The 19035-nt window shown below is 34.3% G+C and overlaps 6 protein-coding genes and 1 non-coding gene across 7 annotated transcripts; 3 read left to right on the top strand and 4 right to left on the bottom strand.

The window, feature by feature from the left end:
- The first annotated feature begins 177 nt into the window (after positions 1 to 177).
- On the top strand, positions 178 to 2184 carry LOC11405622 (probable pectinesterase/pectinesterase inhibitor 21). Its single transcript, XM_003591120.1, has 2 exons — positions 178 to 1234; positions 1475 to 2184. The coding sequence occupies exons 1-2, from the start codon at positions 178 to 180 to the stop codon at positions 2182 to 2184; spliced, it is 1767 nt and encodes a 588-aa protein (XP_003591168.1).
- A 1950-nt stretch (positions 2185 to 4134) lies between these two features.
- Positions 4135 to 6004, bottom strand: LOC11406458 (pectinesterase). Its single transcript, XM_003591119.3, has 2 exons — positions 4982 to 6004; positions 4135 to 4871 (listed from the first exon to the last, which is right to left on the bottom strand). The coding sequence occupies exons 1-2, from the start codon at positions 5994 to 5996 to the stop codon at positions 4135 to 4137; spliced, it is 1752 nt and encodes a 583-aa protein (XP_003591167.1). The 5' UTR covers positions 5997 to 6004.
- Positions 6005 to 7915: 1911 nt separating this feature from the next.
- On the top strand, positions 7916 to 9974 carry LOC11406457 (pectinesterase). Its single transcript, XM_003591118.2, has 2 exons — positions 7916 to 8945; positions 9218 to 9974. The coding sequence occupies exons 1-2, from the start codon at positions 7916 to 7918 to the stop codon at positions 9952 to 9954; spliced, it is 1767 nt and encodes a 588-aa protein (XP_003591166.1). The 3' UTR covers positions 9955 to 9974.
- Positions 9975 to 11891: 1917 nt separating this feature from the next.
- On the top strand, positions 11892 to 12467 carry LOC11409539 (epoxide hydrolase A). Its single transcript, XM_024782768.2, has one exon. It carries the CDS (start codon positions 11940 to 11942, stop codon positions 12465 to 12467), a length of 528 nt encoding a protein of 175 aa, XP_024638536.1. The 5' UTR covers positions 11892 to 11939.
- Positions 12468 to 12677: 210 nt separating this feature from the next.
- Positions 12678 to 14827, bottom strand: LOC11413602 (pectinesterase). Its single transcript, XM_003591116.3, has 2 exons — positions 13805 to 14827; positions 12678 to 13694 (listed from the first exon to the last, which is right to left on the bottom strand). The coding sequence occupies exons 1-2, from the start codon at positions 14817 to 14819 to the stop codon at positions 12958 to 12960; spliced, it is 1752 nt and encodes a 583-aa protein (XP_003591164.1). The 5' UTR covers positions 14820 to 14827; the 3' UTR covers positions 12678 to 12957.
- A 1515-nt stretch (positions 14828 to 16342) lies between these two features.
- LOC11408011 (60S ribosomal protein L18-3) lies at positions 16343 to 18465 on the bottom strand. The gene is made up of 5 exons (XM_003591115.4): positions 18318 to 18465; positions 18138 to 18227; positions 17471 to 17599; positions 17191 to 17373; positions 16343 to 16704 (listed from the first exon to the last, which is right to left on the bottom strand). Exons 1-5 carry the CDS (start codon positions 18318 to 18320, stop codon positions 16546 to 16548), a joined length of 564 nt encoding a protein of 187 aa, XP_003591163.1. The 5' UTR covers positions 18321 to 18465; the 3' UTR covers positions 16343 to 16545.
- Positions 17956 to 18035, bottom strand: LOC112418813 (small nucleolar RNA snoR53Y). The gene has a single exon (XR_003008893.1). It is a non-coding gene; the product is annotated as a small nucleolar RNA snoR53Y (small nucleolar RNA).
- Positions 18466 to 19035: the final 570 nt, after the last annotated feature.

Below are 19035 nucleotides of genomic sequence, written 5' to 3'. Positions count from 1 at the left end.
CTTTGAAAAGAATATATCAACATAAATTTCAGAAGAAACAAGATAAAAGTTATATCGAACTTGCATACAATTTTTTATTACTAGTGTAGAAACTCGTTCGTTGTATATATGTGGTTAATTACGCACGTTCATGGGAGCTAGCTAGCTGCATATATATATATATATAGATAAATCAAAATGGTTGAGGAAGATACACAAAAGAGAAGGAGAATCGTCATAATCGGTGTCTCAACCTTTTTACTAGTGGCTATGGTAGTTGCCGTTACCGTTGGTGTAAATTTTGGTGCTAATGATTCAAAGGATAACAACGGTAATACTCATATGGCTTCAACCGTAAAAGCGGTGAAAAGTTTTTGTCATCCAACAGATTACAAAAAAGAATGCGAGGAGAATGTAATAGCAAATGCCGGAAACACAACGGATTCAAGAGAGCTCATTAAAATTGCTTTCAATGTCACCGTTACAAAAATCAGCGATGGAATCAAGAAAACCAATCTTTTGCATGAGGTTGAGAAGGAACCAAGGGCAAAAATGGCACTAGACACATGCAAGCAATTAATGGATCTTTCTATTGGCGAATTCGATAGGTCAATAGAGGGAATAAAAAATTTTGATCTCAATAATTTAGAAAACATTCTTGTGAATTTAAAGGTTTGGTTAAGTGGTGCAATTACATACCAAGAAACTTGTTTAGATGGTTTTGAGAATACTACTAGTGATGCTAGCAAGAAAATGAAGAATATTTTAACAACTTCAATGCATATGAGTAGCAATGCACTTGCTGTCATTTCAGATTTGGCAGATAATGTTTTGGATTTGAACGCGACAACAGATGGACGTCGTCTTATTGATGATTATAAGGGCGAGTATGTGGGTGAACAAGTTGTTGCTAAAGATGATGTTAATGATGTTCCTTCTTGGGTTGGTGATGGTTTAAGTGTTGGTGTTCGAAGACTTCTTCATGTAAATCAACATAAACTCAAGGCTAATGTGGTTGTGGCTAAAGATGGTAGTGGAAAGTTTAAGAAAATCAATGATGCTTTGAAACAGGTTCCAAAGAAGAACCAAAAACCTTTTGTTATTCATATCAAGGAGGGTGTTTATCATGAGTATGTTGAAGTTACTAAGAAAATGACTCATGTTGTGTTTTTGGGTGATGGTGGCAACAAGACAAGAATTACTGGCAACAAAAATTTTATAGATGGAATTAACACTTACCAAACCCCCACTGTCGGTACGTGTTTTAGAGACGAATTTCACAATTTTCTTTCCTTAACATGTCGCTATTTCAGCTTTTTCTATGTACAAAACTATACATGGGAAGCAACTATAAATAAATCAACTTAAAAACCAGTATGCATGGTTAATAAGAGATATAGTATTATGGGAATTAAGTAAGAATATGTTTTTTTGATCAAAGAAGAACAATATGTTAATTGCAAAATATATTGATGTTTATGCCTACATATTGCAGCTATTGAAGGAGATAACTTTGTAGCCATCAATATAGGATTCGAGAATTCAGCTGGACCTCAAAAACATCAAGCAGTAGCGATAAGGGTCCAAGCAGACAAGGCAATCTTTTACAAATGTTCAATGGACGGATATCAAGACACATTATATGTACACACCATGCGTCAATTTTATCGTGATTGTACAATTTCAGGCACCATTGACTTCATCTTTGGCGATGCAATATCTGTTTTCCAAAACTGCACATTCTTAGTTAAAAAACCATTAGAAAACCAACAATGCATTGTAACTGCACAAGGTAGAAAAGAGAGACATCAACCATCAGGAATAGTCATTCAAAATTGCCACATTGTGGCCGATACTCACAATGTGAAATTCGACAACAAAGCCTATCTTGCGCGTCCATGGAAGAATTTCTCAAGGACTGTTTTCATGAAAACTTACATTGGAGATTTGATTCAGCCAGATGGGTTTATGCCATGGCAAGGACCAAATGGTACTGTTTCTGGCATTGACACTTGTTTTTATGCTGAGTATAATAATAAAGGTCCTGGTTCGGATAAATCAAAGCGTGTAAAATGGCCTGGGATTAAGACACTTACATCACAATCTGCAAGTCACTTTTTACCATCTATGTTCTTTCATGGAGATGATTGGATTAAGGTTACTAAAATTCCTTACTCTTCTGGAGAGAAATCCACCAAGAAGTAAATCAAATAAATTTTCAGGAGGTGCAAAGGTCATCATTTGTACAGTTAATTGTATTTTATCTTTCATATTTACTAGATTATTAGTTTGAAAGTTAGTGTTTTTTTGCTGCATTTCTCATCATAGATGATTATGCGCTATTTTGTTCATAATTCCTATCAGACCTATGGATTCACATTTGATGTAAATTATATCCTGACAATTTTATTTTTACAATTACTTGATAGACTTATTTATACTTTTGCTCCTTCAAATCTATAGTACTTTGATTGTAGTCCTTTTAAAAAATTGTTTCTGTGCCTGCAATTTATAAAAACTTTTATTCTAATCCAAAGCCCCAAAATTAATCCATTTTATTTTGAAGAGACTAATAATTGCTTGAAAGACACATTAAAATAATAATAAATTAAAACAGAAAACAAAGCAGCTTCATATAAAAATGCAAACAAAATATGCAAGACGTTCTCACTATAACCTCTAAATGTATCAAAATTGCAAACACGTCCAGGGAAGTGCTGAGACCAACAATTGATTAATGTTTCAGGACCACAAAAGAGGAAGACGTCACATTAAGACATTGAGAATACGGTCACCTATCTTATATATCCAGCATCATATCCATTTATATGCGACTTGGGAGCAGACGGACTAGCACAGTAGAGGCGCAGACGGACTTAGGGTGGCATAGTCAAGGCTTTTGGTCCCTAATAAAACCAAACAGTTTTGAGCACAAGGTGTTCACTTCCCTCTTCTTTCCTTTTTCCCTTATTGATTGTGAATAGAAAATGTTTCTGTTACGTCTACTAGTTGCATTCTTTGTGTTGAGGAGCCAAGATTGATTTAGAGGTGGAAAACGGATACTTACCTATTTGGGTGATATCGACTATAATTGATTTTGCTTCAACAATTGGTTTTAACTTGAAGCTAAAATTTATAGTTTTTGACTTCAAGTTTATTGCTCAATCCACTCTTACAGAGATGTTTCCAAACATAAAATCAATTATACACAATCTTTGATGTTCAAAATTAATTTTTGTAGTTGTGGAATCAAACATACACTAAAACTTGCTATCAATGTCTGCAATGAAGAAGGTTTGACTTCTATTGGTTTCCCCCTAAATGGAACTTTATTCATTCGGATGAAATTTTAGCACACACAAGACGGTCTAGAGTGTCTTTTTTTATTTTTTGAAAGGAAGGTCCAGAGTGTCTTGTACTGTAGTATTTAGTTTAACATAGATGTCAATAATAATTTAAGAAAATAAAAGTGATTAAATTTGAATATAATCACATGACAAACGCGTCGGTGTCAGATACCTCAGGCACTGGACTCTTGATTGTGAGTATTGAATAGATTAAGACATCTTCAAACTTTGATTGTTTAAAAAACCCATCTTATTTACTATTGATTGCATATGAAAATTTAGAGAAAATAGATACAAAATATATAACTTTATCAGCTCTGTATATTTTACTTACATGCCAAAATATATCTTCTTACATGCCAAAATAGATTCAATTCCTTGCGACAATCTTATCATTATAACATTAGGGATGTTTCTTGAGAGAATTTTCCACATAAAATTCTATTGGTATTCTTCTACTTTACTTACCATTCTGTATAGTATCCATTGTACGTTTACAAAGAGAATAAACATTAAACACCATTGTTTTGCAACATTAACATAAGAATATAAGTTTAGTTTATTTTAAAACATTATTTTGTCAAACATACAAACAAAATTTCAATTCTCTATTACAAGCCAAACAAGAGGCATTAACTTGCATCAATTGCAGAGCTATGCATCTCTTGAAAAAAAAACTAAGAACATCCTCTTAATCGATGGTATCAAAATGACAAAACGGATCGACAAAAGTAATAGTTAGGGATTAATTATGAATACTTTTCATATACACTCACTACCATCCATTAAAAAAAAAACACTATCAAGATCACCATTTAGGCACTGTCTTTTCGTGCTTCTTGTGTTCCGGTATATTTGGATAGTAAGGAATTCCAGTGTCCTTAATCCAGTCACCACCATGGAAGAACTTGGATGGTGCAAACTTTTGTGCAGCCTTTGTATTGATGTTATAGATTCCAGCCCATTTCACACGCTTTGATTTGTCTGAACCAGGGCCATAGTTATGGTATTCAGCATAGTAGCAAGTGTCCATATTAATAGGCCCCTCTTCTGTATGCCATGGCAAAAAACCATCGGGATGAATCAAATCATCGATGAATGTATCCATGATGATAGTCCTTGAGAAGTTCTTCCATGGACGGGCTAGGTAGGACTTGTGATCAAACCTGACTGGATAGAACTCAGGGTCGGCAACAATAGAGCCTCCTTCGATGACTATTGCTGATGGTGCCGTTCTTTCTTTTCTTCCTTGTGCGGTCACAATGCATTGTTGGTCTGACATAGGCTTTCGGACCACAAATTTGCAGTTTTGGAATACTGATTCTGCATTGCCAAAGACAAAGTCGATGGTACCTGAAATGGTGCAGTCACGGTAGAATTGACGCATGGCGTGTACATAAAGTGTGTCTTGATATCCATCCATTGAGCAATTGTAGAAGATAGCCTTATCTCCTTGAACTCTTAGTGCCACTGCTTGATGTTTTTGTGGACCAGCTGAGTTCTCGAAACCCATGTTAATGGCGGTAAAGTGATCTCCTTGAATTGCTGCAATCATATGCATAAATTTCTCATCAATTTGTAATTCGTGCATCAAAATTGGAACAAAATAAAAAGACAATTAAGCTACATATATGCATGAGTGGAAAGAGACATACCAACAGTGGCGGTGTGGTAAGTCGTAACTCCATCCATAAAGTTTTTGTTGCCGGTGATTATTGACTTCTTACCACCATCACCAACAAACACAATATGTGTCATATTTGTTAAAACTTCAACATACTCTCGGTAAACACCTGCTTTAATGTAGATCACAAATGGTGTTTTGCTCTCCTCATGAGGAACCTTTTTCAATGCCTCATTGATGCTCTTAAAATCACCACTACCATCTAAAGCTACGGTAACATTAGGCGTATGTTTGAATGCGTTTGTCTTTGCATCAAGGAGTTTGCGATGTTCAACCCAAGAAGGAGTCTTATAATCTTGAAGGAGACGACGTCCAACAATTTTGGTCACGTTCATATCAGAGATAGTGTCAGCAAAATCTGTAATAATGGCAAGAGCATTGCTACTCATGTGCATGCTTGATGTTAATAACTCTTTCATTTTTTTACCAGCTTCGCTAGTAGTATTCTCAAATCCATCCAAGCATGTATCCATGTACGTGACAGCACCATTGAGCCAAACCTTCAAATTCATGAGAATGTTCTCAATATTTTGAATATTCAACTTGCCTATTCCATCAAGCGACCTTGTGAATTCATCTATTGAGAGATCCATAAGTTGCTTGCAAGTATCAAGTGCATCCTTGGATCTAGGATCCTTCTCGAGCTCGCACAACATATCCGTTTCCTTGAGTTTTTCACCAATTTTCTTGATGGTAACATTGAATGCTATTTTAATAAGTTCTTTTGGGTCTGTAACATTGTCTGCCTCTGCCTCTGCTCTTAAGGATTCCTCACATTCCTTCTTGTAATCGGTCGGTTGACAAATGGTTCGTATTGCTTTCATCGTAGAAGCAACATGATTCTTTTTATTGTCTTCTATATCGTCCTTAAAACTATATTTGTTTCTGGCGCCAACCATGACAACAATAATCATGGCCACCAATAACAAGGTAGATACGCCAATTATGGCGCTTCTCCTTGCTATCTGTGCATCACTATCAGCCATAATAATGAGTCAATTAAGGTACTTCTGTTTTGCAATTATAATAGAAACTTGTATGAAGAATGTGCTTCCTTTTTTTCCTTCTTACATGAACATAAAGAATGTCCTTACAAAAGAAAAATGTAGATAAAGAATGTGTTTCTATGTCTTGGCATGGAAAGTTGATAGTTATTTATATAGAAAAAAAGAGCAAGGTGCTTAATACGAATTAATTAACCGTATATAGTTATTTAGTTGAAATGCCAGGTATGAAAAGATGGAACACGGAGAGGACACAGTATATAATTAACAGTATATTGTTATTAAGGTACATTTTTTTAGAGTACTTCAACAAGAACTATATCAATCATTAAAACTTGTTATAATGTGTAATTTGCTAAAAGAATAAGCAGTAATATTATGAAATAAAATGTTATTCTTATAACTTTTGTTCAATTATATCAAATAAAATATTGAACTATTTCCTATCTCAACTCATAATTAAAATGGCATGCTTGTTAGCCATTGTCTAAGCTGAAATGGCGGTGGTGATTAGCTGGAAGTCAATGTAAAATTTTATATATTTATATAAACTTCAATCGAATAAACTTATTTCTAATTTTTCTCTACACTTTGAAATAAATTCATATATTATTGATAATAATTTCATAAAAATTACATAAACTTTAATTGGAACTTTAATTGGAAATATGTAACGATTTATTTTTAATCGGAAATAGAATTGACTTTTCTTGGAATCAAGCTTTTGTATCATTTTAGACCTTCAAATTTTAATGACTATAAGAAAATCAACAATTTGTTTTTTAACCTTAGTAATTCGGAGTTTATTTGAGATAAATAAAGTTTGATCAAGAATTGCTCTACACAAAAATTAAACTAGGGTTCTTCCGAATCAATTATGCTTAGAAAAAAATTCATTAACCACTTGAACTCAATCACTTAGCCACAATTTAGACCCTATATTCATGCAAGAAAATGAGTTCGTGCAATAAAAATAACAATTGTAAGCATGCATTTTTTCTTTGGAGGGAATAATTGCAATAAAAATATATATCGATTTAAATTTATACAAATGGCTGATGAAGGGTTTTATTCTTAATATTCCAAACACATCCATTTGGATTGACTTATTTTAAAGCTTATGCAAAGCAGCTTATGCAAATAAATAAGCATTAATGTATTATTTATAAGTATGTTAAGGTAGTTTATGAAAAAAACCTATGAATATACAATTTTCGCTAGTAAGATCTTATGAATTAACATAAAAGCTTAATTATTTGCATAAGTTCTTTTTGATAAGTTCAAAATAAGCTCAATCCAAACATGCGTGATTAGATTCACACACCTTATAAGTGTGCGTTTGATTATTATTTATTTAGGTCAAACAATTGAGTGACGAGACTCGCAAACCTTAAATGAAGATAAATGAAAAATTTAGGGTTCAAACACCGACTACTACGTATCAATTGGTGTGGTTTTGTCGTAGTTTGGTGCTTTTATATATGAGATTGATTTCCTCTTGTGCATGCAAAAAAAAAAAAAAAAAATATGCTAATATATTGATTAAATTAGTTCCCTAGTTTGACTCCTATGAATAAGAGTAATCACTAACCATTAGTTTAAGGAAGAAAAATAAAACATCACACGAGTTTGAATCAATTAAAACAACATTTTAATTAGTTAAGAAACATATTTTAGTAACAAACAATTATGCCATATATACTGTGTGGTTTCCGTGTTTTACCATTTATAGAAATGAGTAGTTGTACCACATTTGAATTCATCTTTGCATATAAATATCAATCAACATTGCATGCTAAGATGTAGGGACGCATTCTTCTCCAACGGACTTTGGCGGAGATTGCTTTCGTCCCAAGCAAAATTTCTCTTCTTCATTTCTTTGTCTATGTAACTCCTCATAAATGGCTGGAGGAGATGCACAAAAAGGAAGAAGAATCGCCATAATTGGCGTATCTACCTTGTTATTGGTGGCTATGGTTGTTGCTGTAACGATTAGCATAAACCAAAACCAAAATGATGTTAAGGACGATTTTAAGGATGATTTAGCAGACAACAAAAAGAATCATGTTGCTTCTACATTGAAAGCGGTGCAAACTATTTGTCATCCCACCACTTACAAGAAGGAATGTGTTGAATCCCTCGTAGTGGAGGCTGAGGCTGGCAATGTCACCGACCCAAAAGAACTCATTAAAATCGCATTCAATGTTACCATCAATAAAATTGGTGAAAAACTCAAGGAAACTGAAATGTTTAGCGAGATCGAGAAGGATCCTAGATCCAAGGATGCACTTGATACTTGCAAGCAGCTTATGCATCTTTCAATTGGTGAATTCACAAGGTCACTTGATGGAATAAGCGAGTTTGATCTAAAACATATGAACCAAATTCTCATGAATTTGAAGGTTTGGCTCAATGGTGCTGTCACATACATGGATACATGCTTAGATGGATTTGAAAACACTACTGGTGACGCTAGTAAAAAAATGAAACACTTATTAACATCAAGCATACACATGAGTAGCAATGTCCTGGCTATTGTTTCAAATTTCGCTGACACAGTCTCTGATATGAATGTATCCAAACTTTTTGGACGTCGTCTCCTTCAAGATTCTGAGATTCCTTCTTGGGTTGAACATCGCATACTCCTTGATGCAATGACAAACAAATCAAAACCAAAGCCTAATGTTACCGTAGCTTTAGATGGTAGTGGTGATTTTAAGAGCATAAATGAGGCATTGAAAAAGGTTCCTGGTGAGGAGGATGAAACACCATTTGTGATCTACATTAAGGCAGGTGTTTACCGAGAGTATGTTGAAGTTTTAAAAAATATGACACATATTGTGTTTGTTGGTGATGGTGGTAAGAAGTCGATAATCACTGGCAACAAAAACTATATGGATGGAGTTACCACCTACCATACCACCACTGTTGGTATGTCTCTTTCCGGGTAACACTTGGGTGACATAGAGTTGGGTGACATTGGCCAATCACAATGTCACAATACTTGTGAAAGAGAGAGAAACACAAGCATTGTGACATTGTGATTGGCCAATGTCACCAATGTCACCAAACTCTATGTCACCCAAGTATTTTCCGTCTCTTTCCACTCATGCATATATGTAGAGCTTAATTGTCTTTTTATTTTGTTCCAATTTTGATACATGAATTACAAATTGATGAGAAATTTATGCATATGAATGCAGCTATTCAAGGAGATCACTTTACCGCCATTAACATGGGTTTTGAGAATTCAGCTGGTCCACAAAAACATCAAGCAGTGGCACTAAGAGTTCAAGGAGATAAGACTATCTTCTTCAATTGCTCAATGGATGGATATCAAGACACACTTTATGTACACGCCATGCGTCAATTTTACCGTGACTGTACTATTTCAGGTACCATCGACTTTGTCTTTGGTAATGCAGAATCGGTATTCCAAAACTGCAAATTCGTGGTCCGAAAGCCTATGTCAAACCAACAATGCATTGTGACCGCACAAGGAAGAAAAGAAATAACTGGACCATCAGCAATAGTCATCCAAGGAGGCTCTATTGTTGCTGACCCTGAGTTCTATCCAGTCAGGTTTGACCACAAGTCCTACCTAGCCCGTCCATGGAAGAATTTCTCTAGGACTATCATCATGGATACATTCATCGATGATTTGATTCATCCCGATGGTTTTTTTCCATGGCATACAGAAGTGGGGCCTATTAACATGGACACTTGCTTCTATGCTGAATACCATAACTATGGCCCTGGTTCAAACAAATCAAAGCGTGTGAAATGGGCTGGAATCTATAACATCAATTCAAAGGCTGCACATAGGTTTGCACCATCCAAGTTCTTCCATGGTGGTGACTGGATTAAGGACACTGGAATTCCTTACTTTCCAACTATACCTGAACACAAGAAGCACAAAAAGACAGTGCTTAAATGGTGATCTTGATGTTATGCTCAGGGGCGGAGCCACCCCCCAGCTAGCCTGGGCTAGTGCCCAGGCTCAGCTCCAACTTTCTTTGTAGGAAGCTCTACCATTACTAGAATTTTTAGCTTTTCCTGCGGATTTTTGTGTAAATTCCGCAGGAAATGTATTTCCTGCAGATTTTGCCAAGGATTTAGGTTCCACAGGAAAGATATATCCGTAGGAAATGTGAATTTATCTGCAGGAAATGTGAAATTATTCGTAGGAAGGAAGTAACGTTTTGCGATAAATTTTTTGCCCAGGCTCTATAAAATTCCTGGCTCCGCCATTGGTTATGCTTATGCTTATAAAAAGTGCTTATAATTAATTACTTGGTTGATTTTATTGATCCATTGTGTCCTCTTGATACTTGATAGTACCATTCGTTACTCTTAATATAATTCTTGTCTTTTTTTTTTAAAAAAAATAAGCAAAACTATGTCACCAAAATTGACACCGGAGACAATCGACAAACTTGAAATCTTAAAAGGAACATACTCCAAGGTCTCGCGACAACACCTCCCGACCAACCCAACCAAGGTCAATTCATGTGTCATTTTAACATAGCAATTTGACATAAAAGAAATTCATACATAATTATGTATCAATAAAAACAGAACAAATTGATTAAATCAAAATCGCATTTACTATAAACTTGGGATCGGGTGATTTTTTAATTCAAAAAAAAATAAAAAAAAATCAAACTTACTCGAGACTTTTTTTAATCCTTTTTAATACCAAGAATAGAAGATAAACTAAATTATTATCTGTTGGTTTTCTTTAAATAGTCCGGAGCTAGTTGGTAGAAGGTAAACAACAGAGAAAGAAAAATATGTATATCCTATCAAAATGGTCTTTTTTTCTCCTATAATTTTAAAACAAATCACTTTCAATTGTTGATCCAAAACATCTACTGCTACAACTTGAGCCAAATTGAGCACCGCCGCATATGTACACAGATGACGATCATGATTTGGGTGTGTTACTCACTTATACAATTCTTAATTACTGGATTCTTGTTAATCATTGTTATGAGAAAAAAAAATTAAACAATGATCAAGTACCATAACAATTTAACGTACATATTAATAACTTGATTTTTTTTTAAGGAGTTTAGTGGTTAGAAATTTATTTTTTTAAGGTGATTAAGTGGGGTGTTCAGAGTTAGAACACCGAGCTCTGTATTGTCCCTACCAACTTAATTAAGCTCACGGACAACAACTTGATATTTTATATTTTTAAAAAATGCTTAAATATGTCTTTCGTCCCTGCAAATATAGTCCATTTGAATTTTCGTCTCTGAAGTTACTAATCCTTCCAATCTGCCCCTGCAAATATTAATCATTTGACTTTTAGTCCTAATTACATCTGATTAGTAACTTCAAGGACGAAAATTCAAATGACTTATATTTGCATGGATGAAAGACCTATTTAAGCCAACCAGTTCACCCAATCATCACTTGCCACATGGGCACCACGTCGCTAATGACAGCCCACCTCAGCAAAAAAATCTAATTAGGATCAAAAGTCAAATGATTAGTATTTGCACGGGCAGATTGGAAGGATTAGTAACTTCATGGACGAAAATTCAAATGACCTATATTTGTAGGGACGAAAGACATATTCTCAAAAGTCAAATGATTAGTATTTGCAAGGGCATATTGGAAGGATTAGTAACTTCATGGACGAAAATTCAAATGACCTGTAGGGACGAAAGACATATTTAAGCCTTAAAAAAATAATTTGTTAATCTTTCATAACATGACAACTTCATTATAATATGTAACCAAAAAAAGCAGACTTCATTATAATAATATTCTTAAAGGACTTCATAAAATTTGCCAGTTGTATGATAAAATGATACATAGGCAATCTATAAAATATTGCATTATTGTCGATTTTGTGTTCTATAAATTCAAAAGTTTGAAGGCAAAACAAACACAATCACATAAACATAGAAAGAGATGGAGAGTGTAGAGCACAGAATAGTAGAAGTAAATGGCATTAAAATGCATGTTGCAGAGAAAGGAGAAGGTCCAGTGGTGTTGATGTTGCACGGTTTCCCTGAGCTATGGTACTCTTGGCGCCATCAGATTCTGGATTTGAGCTCCAAGGGTTACCGTGCAGTGGCCCCTGATCTTCGGGGCTACGGTGACACTGAAGCTCCAGAATCAGTGACCAGCTACACCTGTTTTCACCTTGTGGGTGATATCATTGCACTCATTGACTCTCTAGGGGTGGACAAAGTGTACCTTGTCGGACATGATTGGGGTGCAATCATCGGTTGGTATGTTTGCATGTTCCGACCAGAAAGAGTCAAGGCCTATGTTTGTCTTAGTGTTCCATTCCGACCCTTCCTTGGAAGAGACCCCAAAATCAACAACTATGATGCTTTTCATGCCAAATATGGAGATGACTACTATGTGTGCAGATTTCAGGTAAAAATTAATTCAAGATTGAGTACTATGGTACAACAAAATTTTAGGATATAATAGTATTCACCTTATGTTGACATTGATAGGAACCTTAAGGATTCCTCACATTCCTTCTTGTAATCGGTCGGTTGACAAATGGTTCGTATTGCTTTCATCGTAGAAGCAACATGATTCTTTTTATTGTCTTCTATATCGTCCTTAAAACTATATTTGTTTCTGGCGCCAACCATGACAACAATAATCTGAAATGATGATGATTCTAACACACAATTCTGATTCCAATGCAAAATGGAATTTATTTTTTTATTTTTTTTATATCTGCAAAACAGACGGGTGACCACTCCTAAACAACAAAATCACAAACAAGAGGCATTAACTTGCATCAATTGCAGAGCTATGCATCTCTTGAAAAAAAAACTAAGAACATCCTCTTAATCGATGGTATCAAAATGACAAAACGGATCGACAAAAGTAATAGTTAGGGATTAATTATGAATACTTTTCATATACACTCACTACCATCCATTAAAAAAAAACACTATCAAGATCACCATTTAGGCACTGTCTTTTCGTGCTTCTTGTGTTCCGGTATATTTGGATAGTAAGGAATTCCAGTGTCCTTAATCCAGTCACCACCATGGAAGAACTTGGATGGTGCAAACTTTTGTGCAGCCTTTGTATTGATGTTATAGATTCCAGCCCATTTCACACGCTTTGATTTGTCTGAACCAGGGCCATAGTTATGGTATTCAGCATAGTAGCAAGTGTCCATATTAATAGGCCCCTCTTCTGTATGCCATGGCAAAAAACCATCGGGATGAATCAAATCATCGATGAATGTATCCATGATGATAGTCCTTGAGAAGTTCTTCCATGGACGGGCTAGGTAGGACTTGTGGTCAAACCTGACTGGATAGAACTCAGGGTCGGCAACAATAGAGCCTCCTTCGATGACTATTGCTGATGGTGCCGTTCTTTCTTTTCTTCCTTGTGCGGTCACAATGCATTGTTGGTCTGACATAGGCTTTCGGACCACAAATTTGCAGTTTTGGAATACTGATTCTGCATTGCCAAAGACAAAGTCGATGGTACCTGAAATGGTGCAGTCACGGTAGAATTGACGCATGGCGTGTACATAAAGTGTGTCTTGATATCCATCCATTGAGCAATTGTAGAAGATAGCCTTATCTCCTTGAACTCTTAGTGCCACTGCTTGATGTTTTTGTGGACCAGCTGAGTTCTCGAAACCCATGTTAATGGCGGTAAAGTGATCTCCTTGAATTGCTGCAATCATATGCATAAATTTCTCATCAATTTGTAATTCGTGCATCAAAATTGGAACAAAATAAAAAGACAATTAAGCTACATATATGCATGAGTGGAAAGAGACATACCAACAGTGGCGGTGTGGTAAGTCGTAACTCCATCCATAAAGTTTTTGTTGCCGGTGATTATTGACTTCTTACCACCATCACCAACAAACACAATATGTGTCATATTTGTTAAAACTTCAACATACTCTCGGTAAACACCTGCTTTAATGTAGATCACAAATGGTGTTTTGCTCTCCTCATGAGGAACCTTTTTCAATGCCTCATTGATGCTCTTAAAATCACCACTACCATCTAAAGCTACGGTAACATTAGGCGTATGTTTGAATGCGTTTGTCTTTGCATCAAGGAGTTTGCGATGTTCAACCCAAGAAGGAGTCTTATAATCTTGAAGGAGACGACGTCCAACAATTTTGGTCACGTTCATATCAGAGATAGTGTCAGCAAAATCTGTAATAATGGCAAGAGCATTGCTACTCATGTGCATGCTTGATGTTAATAACTCTTTCATTTTTTTACCAGCTTCGCTAGTAGTATTCTCAAATCCATCCAAGCATGTATCCATGTACGTGACAGCACCATTGAGCCAAACCTTCAAATTCATGAGAATGTTCTCAATATTTTGAATATTCAACTTGCCTATTCCATCAAGCGACCTTGTGAATTCATCTATTGAGAGATCCATAAGTTGCTTGCAAGTATCAAGTGCATCCTTGGATCTAGGATCCTTCTCGAGCTCGCACAACATATCCGTTTCCTTGAGTTTTTCACCAATTTTCTTGATGGTAACATTGAATGCTATTTTAATAAGTTCTTTTGGGTCTGTAACATTGTCTGCCTCTGCCTCTGCTCTTAAGGATTCCTCACATTCCTTCTTGTAATCGGTCGGTTGACAAATGGTTCGTATTGCTTTCATCGTAGAAGCAACATGATTCTTTTTATTGTCTTCTATATCGTCCTTAAAACTATATTTGTTTCTGGCGCCAACCATGACAACAATAATCATGGCCACCAATAACAAGGTAGATACGCCAATTATGGCGCTTCTCCTTGCTATCTGTGCATCACTATCAGCCATAATAATGAGTCAATTAAGGTACTTCTGTTTTGCAATTATAATAGAAACTTGTATGAAGAATGTGCTTCCTTTTTTTCCTTCTTACATGAACATAAAGAATGTCCTTACAAAAGAAAAATGTAGATAAAGAATGTGTTTCTATGTCTTGGCATGGAAAGTTGATAGTTATTTATATAGAAAAAAAGAGCAAGGTGCTTAATACGAATTAATTAACCGTATATAGTTATTTAGTTGAAATGCCAGGTATGAAAAGATGGAACACGGAGAGGACACAGTATATAATTAACAGTATATTGTTATTAAGGTACATTTTTTTAGAGTACTTCAACAAGAACTATATCAATCATTAAAACTTGTTATAATGTGTAATTTGCTAAAAGAATAAGCAGTAATATTATGAAATAAAATGTTATTCTTATAACTTTTGTTCAATTATATCAAATAAAATATTGAACTATTTCCTATCTCAACTCATAATTAAAATGGCATGCTTGTTAGCCATTGTCTAAGCTGAAATGGCGGTGGTGATTAGCTGGAAGTCAATGTAAAATTTTATATATTTATATAAACTTCAATCGAATAAACTTATTTCTAATTTTTCTCTACACTTTGAAATAAATTCATATATTATTGATAATAATTTCATAAAAATTACATAAACTTTAATTGGAACTTTAATTGGAAATATGTAACGATTTATTTTTAATCGGAAATAGAATTGACTTTTCTTGGAATCAAGCTTTTGTATCATTTTAGACCTTCAAATTTTAATGACTATAAGAAAATCAACAATTTGTTTTTTAACCTTAGTAATTCGGAGTTTATTTGAGATAAATAAAGTTTGATCAAGAATTGCTCTACACAAAAATTAAACTAGGGTTCTTCCGAATCAATTATGCTTAGAAAAAAATTCATTAACCACTTGAACTCAATCACTTAGCCACAATTTAGACCCTATATTCATGCAAGAAAATGAGTTCGTGCAATAAAAATAACAATTGTAAGCATGCATTTTTTCTTTGGAGGGAATAATTGCAATAAAAATATATATCGATTTAAATTTATACAAATGGCTGATGAAGGGTTTTATTCTTAATATTCCAAACACATCCATTTGGATTGACTTATTTTAAAGCTTATGCAAAGCAGCTTATGCAAATAAATAAGCATTAATGTATTATTTATAAGTATGTTAAGGTAGTTTATGAAAAAAACCTATGAATATACAATTTTTGCAAGGTTCATTAAGTTCAAAATTATGTTCAACCTTCTCTTCATTAAGTTCTTTTGCAAGGTCAGTACCAGAGTTAATTTTTGTAACCAAATCGTGTTTTACCAAGTGGGATTTATATGTGAAAGATAGAACAAAAAAAGTATAATCAGACAGACTTGAGCTCTGTTTGGTTTCAAAACAGTGGCGGAAATGAAGTGGGATTGAATTTCCGAACAAAACTACTTGCAAATGTAATTTAGAAAATCTAGCCAAGCACCATAACATGTTTGAATTTCACAATGCACAACCATGCATCCTTAATTAACAACTACCCATTCTCTAACATCAAAACTGTAACTAAGGCGACACAAAACACAACCACAGAAAATAAGGGAGCAAGGAATAAAATCTCCATACTGAAAATCATTATCAAACATAAATAACAACACTGTTTAGATGTAGACAAAATCTGAATTTCAAAAGTAATAATACCAGCAAAGAAATACTATCACATCAAACTCTGAATCCTCTGCTCTTCCTCTTTCCTCTAGCCTTCTCGATCTTCCTTGACTTTCCTCTAACATAAGGTTTGGTGTGGCTTTGTGGGACACCAGGAGCACGACCAAAGTGCTTCACTGCTTCACGAGCATTCTTTGGGCCTCTAAGAAGAACCTGCATCCAAGTATTATATAAATTAAAATCCCAATAACCTCAGCATAACCTTCTTCATTCTATCAAACCTTACACCACAATAGTTACACAAACAGCTACAGAGGGAAAATGTGAAATATAACAGAGGGAAAATGTGAAATATATTTGACCACAATAAAGAATCCAAAAGTATAACTTTGATCTTAAACAGGGAAAATGTGAAATATATTATTCGACCACAATAAAGAACACAAAAGTATAACATTGATCCTTGACAGTTAATTTTAAGCAAAGATTCATCAATTCCTTAAATGACAGCAATAGCACTATAGTGATTCCTTTGTTAGAGACTAGAGAGAAAACAAATTCCATAGTCTAAAAAGTTCAATAAAAAATACGTTCAATAATCAAACAGCAGAACTAATTCAATCATTTAACAAAAAATGCAGCAACTGATAAAATTAATTGCTCAGAAACTGACAGGCTTAATGTGAGATCGACACATACCGTGTTTTGTCCCAGAGGGGCCCTAAGAGCCAACTGATCGAATGTCAAGCATTCACCACCAGCACTTTCTATTCTTGCCCTTGCCCTCTCGGTAAACCTGAGTGCTGTAACCTTTATGGCTGGAACTTCATTAACACGGACATCATCAGTTATAGCCCCCACCACGACAGCAATTTTACCTTCCTACATGGATAAATTTCAAAATGGTACCCATTATAACTGTAATAAACTGATTTACAAAAAATTACTATGAAATTGAAGATTGCGTAGATTGACAAACCTTCCCATTGGTATACTTGATCAACCTTGACAAAGATAGTGGAGGTTTGTTAACCTTGCTCATAAACAACCTCTTGAGTATAACAGCATTGAAATTGCTGCCAGTTCTCCGAACAAGGAACCGATAAAGCTGATCAAAACAATTCAATGTAAATATTCAAAAAATATTACAAAAAAAAAAAAACATAAATCTCAAATGAATATGAATGTAGATATATGAGAAAATAGAGTGGTTTGTTTTAGCTTTATAAAAAAATGGATTATGTGATAAAATATAAGTGATTAATTTTTAGAGATTAAAAAAAAAAAAAAAAAAAAAAATCTGAACAATTTCTGTTTGTTTACTGCCCATAAAAATATAAGTAATCCATTCGTAATGAATTATAAGCAAAAATAGGTTTTTTACACCCATTTTTGCTTACATTTCTACACAGAGGAAGTAGTAAGCTTCAACATTGATAGCAAAATAGAATTAAACAGTTCACTAATTCCCTCAGCATTATAAATTAAACTTATTAATCATCAATTCTCAACATTAGCATAGTAAAAAAAAAATCATTGGGAACTTTCTCACTGTTACAAGCCCAAAATGGTAAATGACAGATCAACAAATAACATAACACATAAAGCTATGTTAAAATTCAGATCTAAAGAAACATAAAAATCACCTTGACCAAAAGCTTGAGATAGATATCATTGGATTTTGGTGCTGTTCTTTTTGTTTTTTTGTTCTTACCTCCTGCCTTAAGATCGATACCCTACAAATTCAATTCAAACGTAAGCAACAATGGAGTTTCACATACAAAAAACAGAATGATAACAAGATTGTTTAAGAGAGGAAGACAAACCATGGCTGCTTCCGGTCTTCAACACGCCCGACTGCTACACCAAGGTTGTTGCTGGTAATACTACTGGTTGAGAAAAAACTAGGGTTTATATTTCGTGCTACCAATGTGGGCTCTAAAATTATATGGGCTTTATGCTTAAAAAAGGCCCATCATATATTAACTCATTATTTCAATTAAATTAAATCAAAATCTTAGGTGACTGCGTGACTTTTAAGTTTTTTTTTTTTTTTTTTTTTTTTTTGAGAGCAAATGATCATATAGTCATTGGCTGCGATAATGCATGTGGGTCGTGATCGCAGAAAATTCAATTTATATTTGCTTCAAGTTCATATGAAAGTATACTAGTGTGCATGGATGTAGCCATTTTTTTTTAAATATTAAATTATTATTTTTTGACAAAAAAATATAAAATTATTGTTCAGATAATTTTATATTTTAATATTTAATTGTATATGTCCAGACGAATCTAAATAAAATATTTAGTTGTATACATTTAGACGAAGAAATGAAAATTGAATTTCCTATTCTCAGATTATATGCATTCAAGTAGTTGGCGACTTTGTGATCATTCGACCTTGATTTGTGTAGTTCTTTGAACCTTGAAACAAATTTTAAAATTTTTACTCCACTTTGATATATGCTTTGGCTTTAGTAAAATTGATATGCCTTTCGATAGAGCAAAATTGACATGATTGGAGTGGCAATGTGGATTATGAGT

Source organism: Medicago truncatula, chromosome 1 (genome assembly GCF_003473485.1).
Source record: "Medicago truncatula cultivar Jemalong A17 chromosome 1, MtrunA17r5.0-ANR, whole genome shotgun sequence".
In the NCBI taxonomy this organism is placed as follows: Eukaryota; Viridiplantae; Streptophyta; class Magnoliopsida; order Fabales; family Fabaceae; genus Medicago; species Medicago truncatula.
Note: the sequence above shows the minus strand (reverse complement) of the source record. Positions and strands in the feature narration are given on the sequence as shown.